The sequence below is a fragment of the Paramisgurnus dabryanus genome, chromosome 5, assembly GCF_030506205.2.
Source record: "Paramisgurnus dabryanus chromosome 5, PD_genome_1.1, whole genome shotgun sequence".
NCBI lineage: Eukaryota > Metazoa > Chordata > Actinopteri > Cypriniformes > Cobitidae > Paramisgurnus > Paramisgurnus dabryanus.
Window position 1 is genome coordinate 10,698,031 of NC_133341.1, and position 14,701 is coordinate 10,712,731.

Sequence of the window (14,701 nt, forward strand, 5' to 3'; positions counted from 1 at the left end):
CTTGTAAAAACCTAGCAAACGTCATTTCTTTGTAATTAACTGAATGTAAAGAAAATTTTGTGGAAATTAACATTGATATCTTTAATATTTACTGAGTAATGTCATTTCAAAGATTAAAGTTGAAATGAAATCAGTGAGGTAAATCAAATGTTGATGCTTTTAATCTCATATTTATTACAGGCTGGGTCACATTTCATAAAATCATAACAATTAGTTGATAGTTCAAAAACGTCATAACAATTTCTCTATTCATCACTAATGCCTGACATTTTCTCCATAATTGTATCGATATGTAGGCTTTGATTTAAAAAATTAGCTTTTTCTAAAAAAATATAATTTTTTTACTTAATAATTCATGCCTTATTAGATGGTTAAACATGTGCTTTAAATAGTTAACCAATAATTTGAAGAGAAAGTATTTCCAAGAAATGGCAATAAAAGATGGAAGCTAGAGTAGTGAAACGAAAAATGAGAAGTTGTGCAAAAAGGAAACTCCCAGATCTAGAGTATATAAATCTACTCAACACATTCATTCATAATCTCACTGATCCACACAAAGTCTTACCACAAGCAAAGAAAAGACCATCAAGAGCAAAAGGACAATGAAGACTGTTGCAGCTTTAGTTTTTCTGGCCTGTCTGGTGGCTGTAGGTGTGAATGGTAAGTGTGATCTTTGAGATTAATCAAATTACCTTTACTCTGTACCGACAGATTTGTTTATGGTATATGTTTGCATCTAGTACTGGTATGAATATGAAATAAATTAAAATGTTCTTGCAGGGCAGGACAGGTCTTCCAGGGGCAGATGTTTCTGTGTTGATAAAGGAGTAAATATGGTTTTAGTAAAGAACATTGAGAAGGTGGAAATCATACCTCCAAGTCCATCTTGTGCAAAACAGGAGATTATGTAAGTAATCATTATTTTTTACAAATGTTTCCAAAATTTAAATTTGTGTCTCATTGAAAATTGAATATTGAGTTCATTGCTCCTTTTGTTCAATCATCTAGTGTTACTCTAAAAAATGACACAGGACGAAAATGCATGAATCCAGAGTCTAAATTCACTAAAAATATCATCAAGTCTCTTGCAAAACGGTAAGAATGCATTGCAGCTATCTGACATTTGTTTCATATGTACTTATTCTTTAAATATAGCCCACATATATAAACTGTACATAAATAAGAGGAAACTTATACGATTGAATGTGTTCTGTCTTCACAGGAGCCAACAGTAGGAGATTTAATGCTTCATAGATTCATACACTGTCTGTGGATGAAGAAAATCCTGTTTAAATATATTATTTATATGAAAATATTTCTTAAGCTGATTAATTTATTCATCTGGCCATAAAACAGCCTTTGCTTATTTGTAATGTTTGTTTTAGTTCATGTTTGTTTACAAGAATACTAAACAATGTGTCATATGTACAGTCTTTTTTACCATTTGATTTATGATTGTAGTTTGTCTATTTTTTTATTGTCCCTATGATGCACAAAAACTGTTAAATAAAGCTTTTCATCTAAATGAAAATTCTTCTGACTTGTTGGGGTCTGTGGATGTTTTTAGTGACTGTGAGATTTGTGAGATTTGATTAATAGAAAAACTGTTTAATACCACATAAAAGTTGCATGGACAATGCATGCACATAACATATGAGCTTAATGGGGAGTATGACAACTCTGTAAATTATGTTAATAACTTATCGCAGGGCTCAAAATTACAATTTGCCCGTTCATCGCTGTATGTCAAAACTGCACTGACAATGAATCTGTTTAAAATCGTTAAATCAGTTATTTGTTATGTCATATTTAGATGAGTGTTGCACTATTGGTTATTGGATCACTTGCATTTGCTTGAGGTCACAAACAGATGGCCGGACATTGGATCTCTTTCACTAAGCATGCGTACGCACAAATTTGTTCGTAAAATGTGCGCACGGACGTTTTAACTTACAAATCATGATTCAAAAAAAACTTTCATACTAAAATTTATTTTTAATGTATTCAAAAACATTAGAACAACTTAGACCACACATATGCAATAATCATGAACAAGGAAAAACATCTAAAATATATAACACAGATATATATTATAGGTTTTTTTTTCCTTGCTTATGATTATTTTGCACGTGTGGTCTAAGTTGTTCTTACAGTTTTGCATTTAGAAGAAATTTTAGTATGAAAGATTTTGTTGAATCATGATTTGTAAGTTAAAACGTCCGTACGCACGTCCGTGGGTCTCATTCACTAAGAATGTGTATGCACAAATTTGTTCTTACGCATTGCTTAGTGAATGAGACCCATTGTCCTTTAGGATTTTTTGGTAGACAGCGGAGTTCATGGTTCCATTTATCAAAGTCTTCCAGGTCCTGAAGCAGAAAAACAGCCCCAGATCATTACACTATGACCACCATATATTAGCTTACTGTATGATCTGCTGTGTTACTTTTATGCCAGACATAATGGGACACATACTTTTCAAAAAGTTAACTTTTGTCTCATCAGTCCACAGAGTATTTTCTCAACAGTCTTGGGGATCATCAATATGTTTTCTGGCAAAACTGAGACAAGCCTTTATGTTCTTTTTGCTCAGCAGTGTTTTTTGTCTTGGGACTCTGCCATGCAGGCCATTTTTACCCAGTCTCTTTCTTATGGTGGAGTCATGAACACTGACCTTAAAATGATGCCTGCAATTCTTTGGATGTTGTTGTGGGGTCATTCGCTGCGCTTCTGGTTTAATTTTGGTCTGCCGGCCACTCCTGGGAAGGTTCAGGACTGTTCTATGTTTTCTCCATTTGTGGATAATGGCTCTTACTTTTGTCAATGTGTCCCAAAGGCTGTATAACCTTTTCCAGACTGATAGATTTAAATTGCATTCTTTCTCATCTGTTCCTGAATTTCTGTGGATCTCAACATGATGTGTAGCTTTTGAGGATTTTTTTTAGGGGTACTTCACTTTGTCAGGCAGGTTCTTAAGTGATTTCTTGATTGCGAACAGGTGTGGCAGTAATCAGGCCTGGGTGTGGCTAGAACTGAACTCAGGTGGGATAAACCACAGATAAGTTATGACTGTTTCTCAATATGCGTTCTTCCGCGATCTTGCATTCTCGTGTCCTTGCTCTACGTCATCATTAACAGTCGAAAGTTCATTCCAATTCTCAAGAACGCAAGTACAGAGGACGCATGAAAATACCCGGATGTATTCTTGATATCGAGGATGCATCGAATGCTTCACGCCCCAGAAGTCATTGTGGCAAAACAATGCCGGAGGTCAGGTGACCAACGGGAAGATCGCACACATCTCAATTCTCATAAGTGCGTTCTTTGTTCTCGCGACCTTCTGAGTTCGTTCTTCCGAGGTTGCCTGGCAAGTTCGATCTCCACGAGGACGCAAGTCCATTCTTTGCGTTCTTGGAATTGAGAAACAGCCTATGTTTTGGAAGCAGCACTTTTTGACACGGGTCCATGTTTTTGGATTTTGTTTCCCCTTCATAAAAAAACTTTTTTTTAAATTGCATGTTGTGTTCACTTGTGTTATTTGTGATTAATATTTAAATTTGTGCTATTTGTGATTAATATTTAAATTTGTTTGATGATCTGAAACATTAAAGAAAAAAAGCTAGAACAGGGCCAACACTTTTTCCACACCACTGTATGTACCTCGGTATAATGATTTTTTCCCACAGTCGGTATAAATATATGAACATTTTTCTAAATGAATATCACAAAAGAAAGCCTATATAATATTCTACATACAATATTATTAAATAACACATGAGCCTGCCATGATCCTGTCACAATGAGTCAGAATGAGACAGAATTATGACACTGTGCCAGCCAAAAAAGTGACAGTATGCAATGGGTGCAAGAGGTGTTTTTGGGTTATAAGATGTATACTGAACTATAAATACACACATATCATACAATCATCCTACCCTGTGAAAATATGTTCTTTATATTTTCAATACTGACTGGTTTAGGCCATGTCAAAGATTGAAATCAATGTGAGGCCCTTTCTATATATATAATTATATTGTACACATATGGAAAATGTCATTAATGTTATTTTGTTTATTATGATATGTAATCTGCTCTTAGTTTCGTTGATTATTAGCAAAAGGTAAAGCATTTCCAGATTTCTCTTTTAGGTTCATTTTTGTTTCAGATTCATTTCATCATGACTTGAACACAACGTCAAGTTAAAATTCTACATAAAGAGGTAGTGAAAATATCTATCATTGAAATCAGAGGTTATGTCTCATGCGGTGATTTGCATTTCATGCTCATTGGTTATTTATATATCAGAACAAATTAATCACTGAATTTTATCATTTCCAACATTAAAATAAAATACTTCATTATCTGTGAACAAAAAAAATCAATCCTATTTCCATGAATCCAAGAAGCAACCTGTTATGAAAATGTTTGAGATGATTATAGAAAAATGTTTCTCAGTGTTTTCCGGCTCTAATTTACAATTTCTTTTTTCAAAGAATATGAGGTATTGGTCTGTTTGTTTTAATGCATGTCTATGGATTAACAAAATTATTGTGTGTTAGTAAGAACTGGACAAACCAGTCAACAAAAATTTTTGTCAGCATCTCCTTGTTGTTTCATCATCATGAACTTGTTGTTTATACTAGTTTTCAAGAAAGAGGTAGTGAAAACATTTGACAATTTTCGTCAGGGAAAAGACACTTTCTTCCACATGCTAGTTTGTGGTTTCATAAAGCATTTCTTAAGTAAATAAAGACAGTAGGGCTTGGTTTATGATAAGTTGCATGTAATTTAAACCAATAATAACTTTAAACCAGCAAACAAATATTTAGTATTACCAACGCTAACTCATGGCAATTTGTCAGATTTTACGAGGTGACTAATTTGTATGACCACATTTGTACATTTTTGTACGATTTGCCTTGACCCGGTGACGTGGGGTTAGGGGTGGGGTTTCGTTATTGTACATCTACATCTAAAAAGCCAAATATAGTCTTAGACCATCCGGAGCCTGTTACAGTATATGTGCTTTAAATCATTTGAAGAGAAAGTATTTCCAAGAAATGACAATAAAAGATGGAAGCTTCAACAATGAAACAAAAATTGAGAAGTAGCTCAAAAAGGAAACTCCCAGATCTAGAGTATATAAATCTACTCAACACATTCATTCATAATCTCACTGATTGCACACTCACTGCCTACAACAAGCAAAGAAAAGACCTTCAGGAGCAAAAGGACAATGAAGACTGTTGCAGCTTTAGTTTTTCTGGCCTGTCTGATGGCTGTAGGAGTGAATGGTAAGTGTGATCTTTGAGATTAATCAAAATATCTTTACACTGTACCAGCAGATTTGTTTATGGTTTATTCCTGCATCCAGTACTGGTATGAATATGAAATAAATAAAAATGTTCTTGCAGGGCAGGACAGGTCTTCCAAGGGCAGATGTTTCTGTGCTGATAAAGGAGTAAATATGGTTTTAGTAAAGAACATTGAGAAGGTGGAAATCATACCTCCAAGTCCATCTTGTGCAAAACAGGAGATTATGTAAGTAATCATTATTTTTTACAAATGTTTCCAAAATTAAAATTTGTGTCTCATTGAAAATTGAATATTGAGTTCATTGCTCCTTTTGTTCAATCATCTAGTGTTACTCTAAAAAATGGTGCAGGACTGAAATGCATGAATCCAGAGTCTAAATTCACTAAAAATATCCTCAAGTCTCTTGAAAAACGGTAAGAATGCATATTTGCAGCTATCTGACATTTGTTTCATATGTACTTATTCTTTAAATATAGCCTACATATTTAAACTGTACATAAATAAGAGGAAACATATACGATGAATGTGTTTTGTCTTCACAGGAGCCAACAGTAGGAGATTTCATGCTTCATCTATTCATACACTGTCTGTGGATGAAGAAAATCCTGTTTAAATATATTATTTATATGAAAATATTTCTTAAGCTGATTAATTTATTAATCTGGCCATAAAACAGCCTTTGCTTATTTGTAATATTGTTTTGGTTCATATTTGTTTACAAGAATACTAAACAATGTGTCATATGTACAGTCTTTTTTACCATTTGATTGTAGTTTGTCTAACTTTTATTGTCCCTCTGATGCACAAAAACTGTCAAATAAAGCATTTTATCTAAATGAAAATTCTTCTGACTTGTTGGGGTCTTTGGATGTTTTTAGCGACTGTGAAATAGTTTGATTCATAGCAAAACTGTTTAATAGCACATAAAAGTTGTCTAAAAGTCTTTATAGTGTTGTAATACATTTGATTGTAAGTGAATTGTGGAGCCTAACTTGATTGCAAAGTCAGTCACATGTTTGCTCTGGGCAACTAATCATCAACTGCAGACAATACAAGTATTTTATAAACACTTTTCCAAAACGTGGGAACCTCAACTTTGAGAGGCAAATGCCTAGGGCCTCAAGCTTGGAAGGGGGGCCTCCATAACTGCTAAGTCCATGTGCGCTGGTTCGAAAATCACTACTGATAGCATTAAATAAAGTTTTAAGGTGAGTTCAACTTTATGCGGTGCCACCACTGCAAGAATTAAGTTTGTATTTAAAAAAGGTTTGTATTTAAAGTCGAACAGCAAACAAAACTGGTGTTACCTAAAGAAAACTGTCTGTATATCTTGTAAGTTCTCTACACTTTATTTTAGTTTTCAAATCATGAAAGTAGTTTGTCTGTTTAACTTCCAGTGGCAGCTGACTTGTATTGTTATTTAAGGTAGTTTATAAAAAGGTATTGCAATAGTCTGATAGATAACTTTATACTGTATTAGGTTAAGTAAGAGGGGAATTCTTCTTCATACCAAGTTAAAATAAAAAAACAATAAAAGTTTTCTAGGAGGTGTTCACCTATAATTTTTTTAAGGTTGGGTTTTTGCAATGTACTGTTGTCTTTTTAATTTTACTCTTTGGAGAAAGCAAAACTGTTATCCTGTGTTATCCCAAAAAGGGGGTGTTTTTAATAAATGTGACTGCCTTAAAATTTTTAACACATGTGGTTTTGCATAATTTCTAATTACATTTTAGCATAAAGTTAATCAATTTGTTGATAAAACTTAATAAAAAGTAAAAGTAATGGGGAAAAACATGTTTATTAGTAGTGCTCATCTGATTTCTTATGCAGTAGAAAAACACATTCTCACATTATTCTGAAAATTAGAGGGGTGTGAGGGGCCTCCAACATAAATTTTGCCTAGGGCCTCCAAATATCTAGAACCGGCCCTGATCAGAACTAATGAATCAAAGACGGCGCCGGTGTTTATTCCTCATTGAAGTCTGTTTCCTTATAGCGTTTTCATCACGTTACATTTATAATTTATTTAGAAAGATTAAAGATTTCAATTGGTTATACTAAAAAGCAATAATATCATGTATTCTATTATACAATTTATTAAATATTTCATATTTGACAGTTTTATGTCTTTTAACATATAGCGTGTCTTTTTCTTTTCTATTTTTCTCTACTGTTTGTTTTAAAACTGTTATGTTTCCAAACATAATACATATATATTATACATATTATATGATTCATACTGTAAAAATAATTGACTTACAATCAAGAACAGTCAAGATACATAACATAAATGCACACATATACATCTCAGTAGTCATTCAAACTTTCAATGTATATAAAGAATAAACGTATAATGTGATGATAATGCTATAAAAACACTACACTAAAGGGAAACATAGGGGGAACAGACTTCCACACAACAGCGGCCGCGTAACTGTTTAGTCCATGCCATTTTTTTTGATTCGTCAACCCTTAAACCTTATGACATTTTGCTTGACGAGGCTAAATAAAAAAATCGCCTTCCAAGACAACTCATTAAGGAGCTGCTAGATCTTCTCAGACCATATTCTCTATCTAACTAGGTTGCTTTTTATTGAAAACATTAATGGTAAGCAATACCGCATTAAACAGAAATACTGCAGCTGCTTGCCAATCAATTCTGAGTATGTTAACATTCGTATCAAAGTGTATTACATATTTTTTTAAAGTCAAAACCCATGTCAAGAAGCAGCACAAGTGGCACAACGAGATAGGAGGGTGGATAAATAGCGAGGGATACCCGGTTCGTCTACCCGTATTACTAACAATTTGATCATTTAATTAATAGTCTTTATTTTACGGATAACTTAAACTATGTTCAAATAAATGTGACTGGAATAATTTGAGTAATGTTCCATTTGTATAGAACGTGTTGTCTTTCTTAACGTCGTAATGAACCTTCGCGTGAAGTGGAAAATCGATCCCTGAGTGATCGATCGCAAATAATTCAGCACCTTCACTTGGGACAGCGCCATTGTAAGTCGAACTTAGAGGCAGCGTGTTAAGAAGCTTCCTAAGAGACACTTCGGGGAACACACTTAGGAACATCAACAACTTTGGTAAGATATATCTTTTTGAGTCTTCTTAGCATGCTAAGAGTGAACGTTATCGGGGAACCGGGCCCTGATTATTATTTATTTTAAATTTTTTGCATGTTGACACACTTTAATGTTTCAGATTATCAAAACATTTAAATATTAATAAAAGATAGCACAAGTAAACATAACATGCAGTTTTTAAATGAAGGTTTTTATTATGAAGGGAAAACAAAATCCAAACACACACGAGCCTGTGTGAAAAAGTGTTTGCCCCCTAAACCTAATAACTGGTTGGGCCACCAACTGCAATCAAGTGTTTGCGATAACTTGCAATGAGTTTGTGGCCCACTCATCTTTGCAGATTTGCTGTAACTCAGCCACATTGGGGGTTTTCGAGCATGAACCACCTTTATAAGGTCATGTGTATGGGAAAAATAATATTTACATCCGCTTGGCCCAATGGCAGAAAACCAACCGGCATGGCAGAAGGGTCCTCATGCGTTCGGCCTTTTCCGGCACTTACCAATGACGTTTTAACATTACGTAATAATAAAACGTTTAGGTTGTTTTATATGACTCCAAAAGATAAATCTCGTTGTTCATAATAATAATCAAATAAATAATTGTGGAAATTTGAATGAACGTTTGATCATTCTATTCAACTCATGTTTATATTAAAAGCTGCGGTAGGTAAAATATTTTTGATCATATTCGCTGAAACCGACACTATGCTCCGATAGAACAACATAAATTAGACTGTTTATGAAAAAAATTAACAGTCTAAACAGAAAAAAATCTACGCTTCTACCTCCACCTATAGCCTGTAATTTTGTTTGCAAAAAATCCACGCGCCTGGCAATCTGGTCTAATCAGCGCAGGCCGGTTCATTTGGTCTCATCAACGCAGGGCTGTGTAAAATCTGCCTGTCAATCACAGTTCACGCGCCACAGATCTCCCCCCTTGCGCGCGTAACAATATCACATGCATCCACCTGAAGTTCACAGATTAAGCGCAGGGTAATGGCGGAGAGAACATTCACTAACAAACTTCCGATTCTTTGGTTAACAACCAGAGCTCGGAAAACAACCAATGAAAAGACGGAAACAAAGATAGAAAGTGACCGTGCCGGTAATAAAACTAGATTCAATATCGGATCGGCAGTTGAGTGGAGATAGATTCCTCATTTTAGATTGAGGAATCTACAAAATTTTAAAGGGTTCAAGCTGGATGCAGAGCTTGTCACATTTCTTCTCGACAGGTAATTGTGCTTTATCAACCATTTATTGTATTTCTGAGTGTTATATAAGTAATGCTTGCTAAGTATGCGTTCAAAAAAAACTAATGCACACGCACTGACAAGGATGAGCTCAAAGGCAGGTTGGTCTGCGGTAGTGTGGGAGGGGCATGAAAATTGTTGACTTTCAAAATCATCCCAATCCTCCAGAGTTGTCTACCGCAGCTTTAACTTCATTCATTTGATTACCAATGTCGTATTGGCCCACATTGGCTGTTGTGCAGGTTCCGAACACATACTTGACTGTACCAGAGGCTCTTGGCTCAAGCAATTTAACAATGCGCTCCTGCGATCTCTTGCTTAAAGGTGTCCATGTAGCCCCATGCAACTGTCTATATGCAACTTCATTGTCCAATTTAGTGCAATCCAATTCAAAATACGAAGCATAAATCAATAAACAAATGTAATCAAAAGAGAACATGCACACCTGGCAGAAGAAGTAATAATAATAATAATAATAATGCATTTTATTTATGGCGCCTTTCAAAGCACTCAAGGTCACCGTAGCAACAGTAACAATAATATCAGAAGTAACAACAGACAAAAGTATCAATAAAAAACACAGATAAAAAACGACTAGACTTGAGTGCACAGAGTTATCAAGAAAGATAAGCGGTTCTAAATAAATGAGTTTTAAGTTTGACTTTAAATTGATCTAATGAATCTGAATTACGGATGTTAGCTGGAGAGAATTCCAAAGACGAGGAGAAACACAGCTAAAGGCCCTATGGCCCATGGTGGTTAGGCGAGCAGAAGACCGTGACAGGTATTTTTGTAAATTAACTCTTGCGATTTTAACCAGGTTTTAGATATTTCCTAGACAACATATGAATTACTTTCAGGTGGATTTGGGTAATTTTGTCTAGGCTTACTGTCTTATGTAACCTATCTATCAATGGGCTAACTATGATTAGCAATTGAGATTATTTTAAGAGACTATTTAAACGATGGCATACACATCTATCGCTGTATGTTTGTTTAACATTTAAGCTAAACATTAGCGCGGTTGGCGACTTTTCACCTATAAAACAGAAACTTGCTGATTTGTACTAGATAAAACCAACACAACAGTACATATGCATAGATTATTTTACCTGATATGAAGTGTGCACTGCAAACACAAGTATTATTTATGATCGTCTCCGTCTAGTCTGTACGCCGTATTGCATTCAACCACAATTGTCTTCTTGATTTCTGTGAAGAAATGTCTGCCGGGATCCGGTAAAACGTTATTTTTGAACCAAAAGTGCTGTTCCTTCTAATCTGGCAGCCAAAAACACAACAAGATAACATTTTAAAGTCAAAAACTCAAACTTTTAGCGCGCCGGCTATAAGTCCCTTCGCATTTTTTGCCTCCAGCTAGAGCGGTGACGTCACAATGACGTGGGTGATTAAGGGGTCTATATACCTACCTTTTGTCAGGATTTGGCACCACCCATCACATGTCATTGCATCTCAATAAGATTGAGGCCATGACTTTGACTAGGCCAATCAAAATTCTTAATTTTGTTTTTCTTCAGCCATTCAGATGTGGACTTGCTGGTGTGTTTTGGATCATTGTCCTACTGCAGAGCACAATTTCGCTTCAGCTTGAGGTCATAAACAGATGGCCGGACGTTGTCCATGTGTTTGGATTTTGTTTCCTCTTCATAATAAAAACCTTTATTTAAACATTTTTATGTTGTGTTCACTTGTGTTATTTGTGATTGATATTTCAATTTGTTTGATGATCTGAAACATTATAGAAAACATTGAAAAAATCAGCAACCTTGTATAATGATTTTTTCCACAGTCGGGTATAAATGTATGAACATTTTTAAAAATGAATATCACAAAAGAAAGCCTATATAATATTCTACACACAATATTATAAAATAACACATTGGCCTGCCATGATCCTGTCACAATGAGTCAGAAAACTGTGACAAGGAGACAGAATCATGACACTGTGCCAGCCACAAAATGCAATGGGTGCAAGAGGTGTTTTTATGATATATACTGAACTGTAAATATACATATATCATGCAATCATCCTACCCTGTGAAAATATGTTCTTTATATTTTCAGTACTGACTAGGTAAGGCCATGTCAAAGATTGAAATCAATGTGAGGCCCATTCTATGCTTAAAAGACTTATGTTGCTTGATCTGCTCTCAGTTTCGCTGATTATTAGCAGAAGGTACAGCATTTCCAGATTTCTCTTTTTAATTTTTGTTTCAGATTCATTTCATCATGACTTGAACACAACGTCAAAATTCTACAGTAGCCTAAATAAAGAGGTAGTGAAAACATCTATCATTGAAATCAGAGGTTACTGTATGTCTCATGCCATGGTTTGCATTTCATGCTCATTGGTTATTTAGATATAAAAACAGATTAATCACTGAATTTTTATTATTTCCATCATTAAAATACTTCATTATCTGCGAACAAAAGGGAAAAAAATCAATACTATTTGCATAAATCCAAGAAGCAACCTGTTGAACACAAATGTGTAACTGTTTGGAAAATCTTGGAGATGGTTATAGAAAAATATTGGTAACGCTTTAGATTACAGCCCGGAAAGTACTGGGTAAGTGCAACAAATTTACAGCGTATGTTTCTGTAATTATAGTTTACTTATGAAGTACGTCCATGTAATTATTAGGGAACAATTTATAATATTTGGGGAATAAAGGGTTAACAACCAGGAAAAATACAAATAATATATGCAGTAAAGTACTGCGTAAGTACAGCGAATTTACAGCATACATTTCTGTAATTATAGTGTACTTATAAAGTACATACATGTCATTTTAAGGGAACAATTTATAATATTTTTGGAACAAAGGGGTAAAAAGTGCCACTTTAATTTACAGCCCACAGATGTTGTATTTACTCTTTAAATATGTGAAACAAGGGGGTAACAAGTGCCACTTTAATTTACATCTTGCAGATGTTGTATTTACTCTGTAACTAAGTGAAACAAGGGGGTAACAAGTGCCACTTTAATTTACAGCCCGCAGATTCCACAAGCTGTGTTAAAAGTAACACAAAATGTGTTGTTTCCATAATTACACAGAGATGGGTGGATTTTGGGACAACGTATTTAGTGTGTCATCCCAGAATCAACACTAATGTGTTGTTTTTAACATAATCGTTCTAAGAGTGTAGTTCTAGCTTTGCTTGCTGTGTTTTCACCAAAGTTGCCTTGCCTATTTTTAATTTTGCTTGATGACCCAACAAATTCCTGTACTCTTTTTCTTTCTTAAGGTAAGTAACCTTTATTGAAAATTCTAAATAAATTGTATCGTACTAATAAATAGCATAAACACGTTAACTGAATTTTAAGTTTTGTTTAGTAATCTAAAATACTAACTGCATATATTATTTGTATTTTTCCTGGTTGTTACCCCTTTGTTCCCCAAATATTATAAATTGTTCCCTTATAATTACACGTTCGTACTTCATAAGTATACTATAATTACAGAAACATACGCTGTAAATTCGCTGTGCTTAGGCAGTACTTTAATGCATATATTATTTGTATTTTTCCTGGTTGTTACCCCTTAATTCCCCAAATATTATAAATTGTTTCCTTATAATTACACGTACGTACTTCATAAGTAAACTGTAATTACAGAAACATACGCTGTAAATTCGTTGTACTTACGTAGTACTTTCCGTGCTGTAATCTAAAGCGTTACCAAAATATTTCTCAGTGTTTTCCGGCTCTAATTTACAATTTATTTTTTCAAAGAATATAAGGTCTTGGTCTATGTTTGTTTTAATGCATGTTTATATTAAAACAAGTTGGTTAATAATCAATAAATATTATTTTATGTTAGTAAGAACTGGACAACCCAGTCAACACATTAAAGGTGAATGTTTTTTCAGGATCTCCTTGTTGTTTCATCATCAGGACCTGTTGTTTATACTAGTTTTCAAGAAAGAGGTAGTAAAAACATTTGACCATTTTCGTCAGGGAAAAGACACTTTCTTCCACATCCTAGTTTGTGGTTTCACAAAGCATTTTTTAAGTAAATAAAGACAGTAGGGCTTGGTTTATAAGTTGCATGTAATTATGCATAATTTTCTGTTATATATAACTGAAGTTATTACATGTAGCATGTGTAACAAAGACACTGTAAAATAAAATGTTACCCATGCACGGAACCAATGGTTTAAAACACACATTTTACCACTGGTTATTATGCATGATTATTATTGTGTTTTACTTCACAGTCCAAAGTTGATTGTAACATTAAACCTTTCAAAGTGCTGTATTTTTTAGTAAATAAAATGAACAGTGTACTGTAGTAAGTAGTGCTATAACTTTAAATCAGCAAACAAATATTTAGTATTACCAACACTATCTCATGGCAATTTGTCAGATTTTACGAGGTGACTAATTCGTATGACCACATTTCTACATTTTGTACGATTTGCCTTGACCCCCGTGACGTGGGGTTAGGGGTGGGGTTTCATTATTCTACATCTACATCTGAGAAGCCAAATAAAGTCTTAAACCATCAGGAGCCTGTTGCATAAATTACTTAGACAAATCTTACAAGTAAGTCATCCAAGTTTTTTTTTCAAGATTGGACATAAGTCTTTGATGCCATTTATATCAAAAGCTAATTGATTAAAGTGAAATCAGTGAGTAAAATCAAACGTTGATTATTTTAATCTCATAATTATTAGCCTCGATTCCACAGGCTGGGCCACATATCATAAAATCATAACAATTGGTTGTTGATAGTTTAAAAAGGTCATAACAATTTCTCTATTCATCACTAATGCCTGACATTTTCTCCATAATGGTATCGATGTATCATCTTTTGATTTTGATAAAAAATGGCTTTTCTAAAAAAAATAATTACCTTTTTACTTAATAATTCATGCCTTATTAGAGGGTTAATATGTGCTTTAAATAATTTGAAGAGAAAGTATTTCCGAGAAATGGCAAAGATGGAAGCTTAAGTAATGAAACAAAAATTGAGAAGTGGCTCAAAAAGGAAACTCCCAGATCTAG

General features: G+C 34.1%; 2 protein-coding genes across 2 annotated transcripts; both read left to right on the forward strand.

Moving 5' to 3' along the window:
* Positions 1-423: 423 nt before the first annotated feature.
* Positions 424-1,531, forward strand: LOC135748756 (C-X-C motif chemokine 11-6-like). The gene is made up of 4 exons (XM_065267035.2): positions 424-660; positions 781-907; positions 1,009-1,095; positions 1,223-1,531. The coding sequence occupies exons 1-4, from the start codon at positions 603-605 to the stop codon at positions 1,233-1,235; spliced, it is 285 nt and encodes a 94-aa protein (XP_065123107.2). The 5' UTR covers positions 424-602; the 3' UTR covers positions 1,236-1,531.
* Positions 1,532-5,140: 3,609 nt separating this feature from the next.
* On the forward strand, positions 5,141-6,152 carry LOC135748758 (C-X-C motif chemokine 11-6-like). The gene is made up of 4 exons (XM_065267039.2): positions 5,141-5,294; positions 5,415-5,541; positions 5,643-5,729; positions 5,859-6,152. The coding sequence occupies exons 1-4, from the start codon at positions 5,237-5,239 to the stop codon at positions 5,869-5,871; spliced, it is 285 nt and encodes a 94-aa protein (XP_065123111.2). The 5' UTR covers positions 5,141-5,236; the 3' UTR covers positions 5,872-6,152.
* Positions 6,153-14,701: the final 8,549 nt, after the last annotated feature.

Coding starts and splice junctions, on each gene's coding strand:
- LOC135748758 (XM_065267039.2), top strand. CDS start 5,237: ATGAAGACTGTTGCAGCTTTAGTTTTTCTGGCCTGTCTGATGGCTGTA. Junction 5,295..5,414: donor GATGGCTGTAGGAGTGAATG/GTAAGTGTGATC, acceptor ATGTTCTTGCAG/GGCAGGACAGGTCTTCCAAG. Junction 5,542..5,642: donor TGTGCAAAACAGGAGATTAT/GTAAGTAATCAT, acceptor TCAATCATCTAG/TGTTACTCTAAAAAATGGTG.
- LOC135748756 (XM_065267035.2), top strand. CDS start 603: ATGAAGACTGTTGCAGCTTTAGTTTTTCTGGCCTGTCTGGTGGCTGTA. Junction 661..780: donor GGTGGCTGTAGGTGTGAATG/GTAAGTGTGATC, acceptor ATGTTCTTGCAG/GGCAGGACAGGTCTTCCAGG. Junction 908..1,008: donor TGTGCAAAACAGGAGATTAT/GTAAGTAATCAT, acceptor TCAATCATCTAG/TGTTACTCTAAAAAATGACA.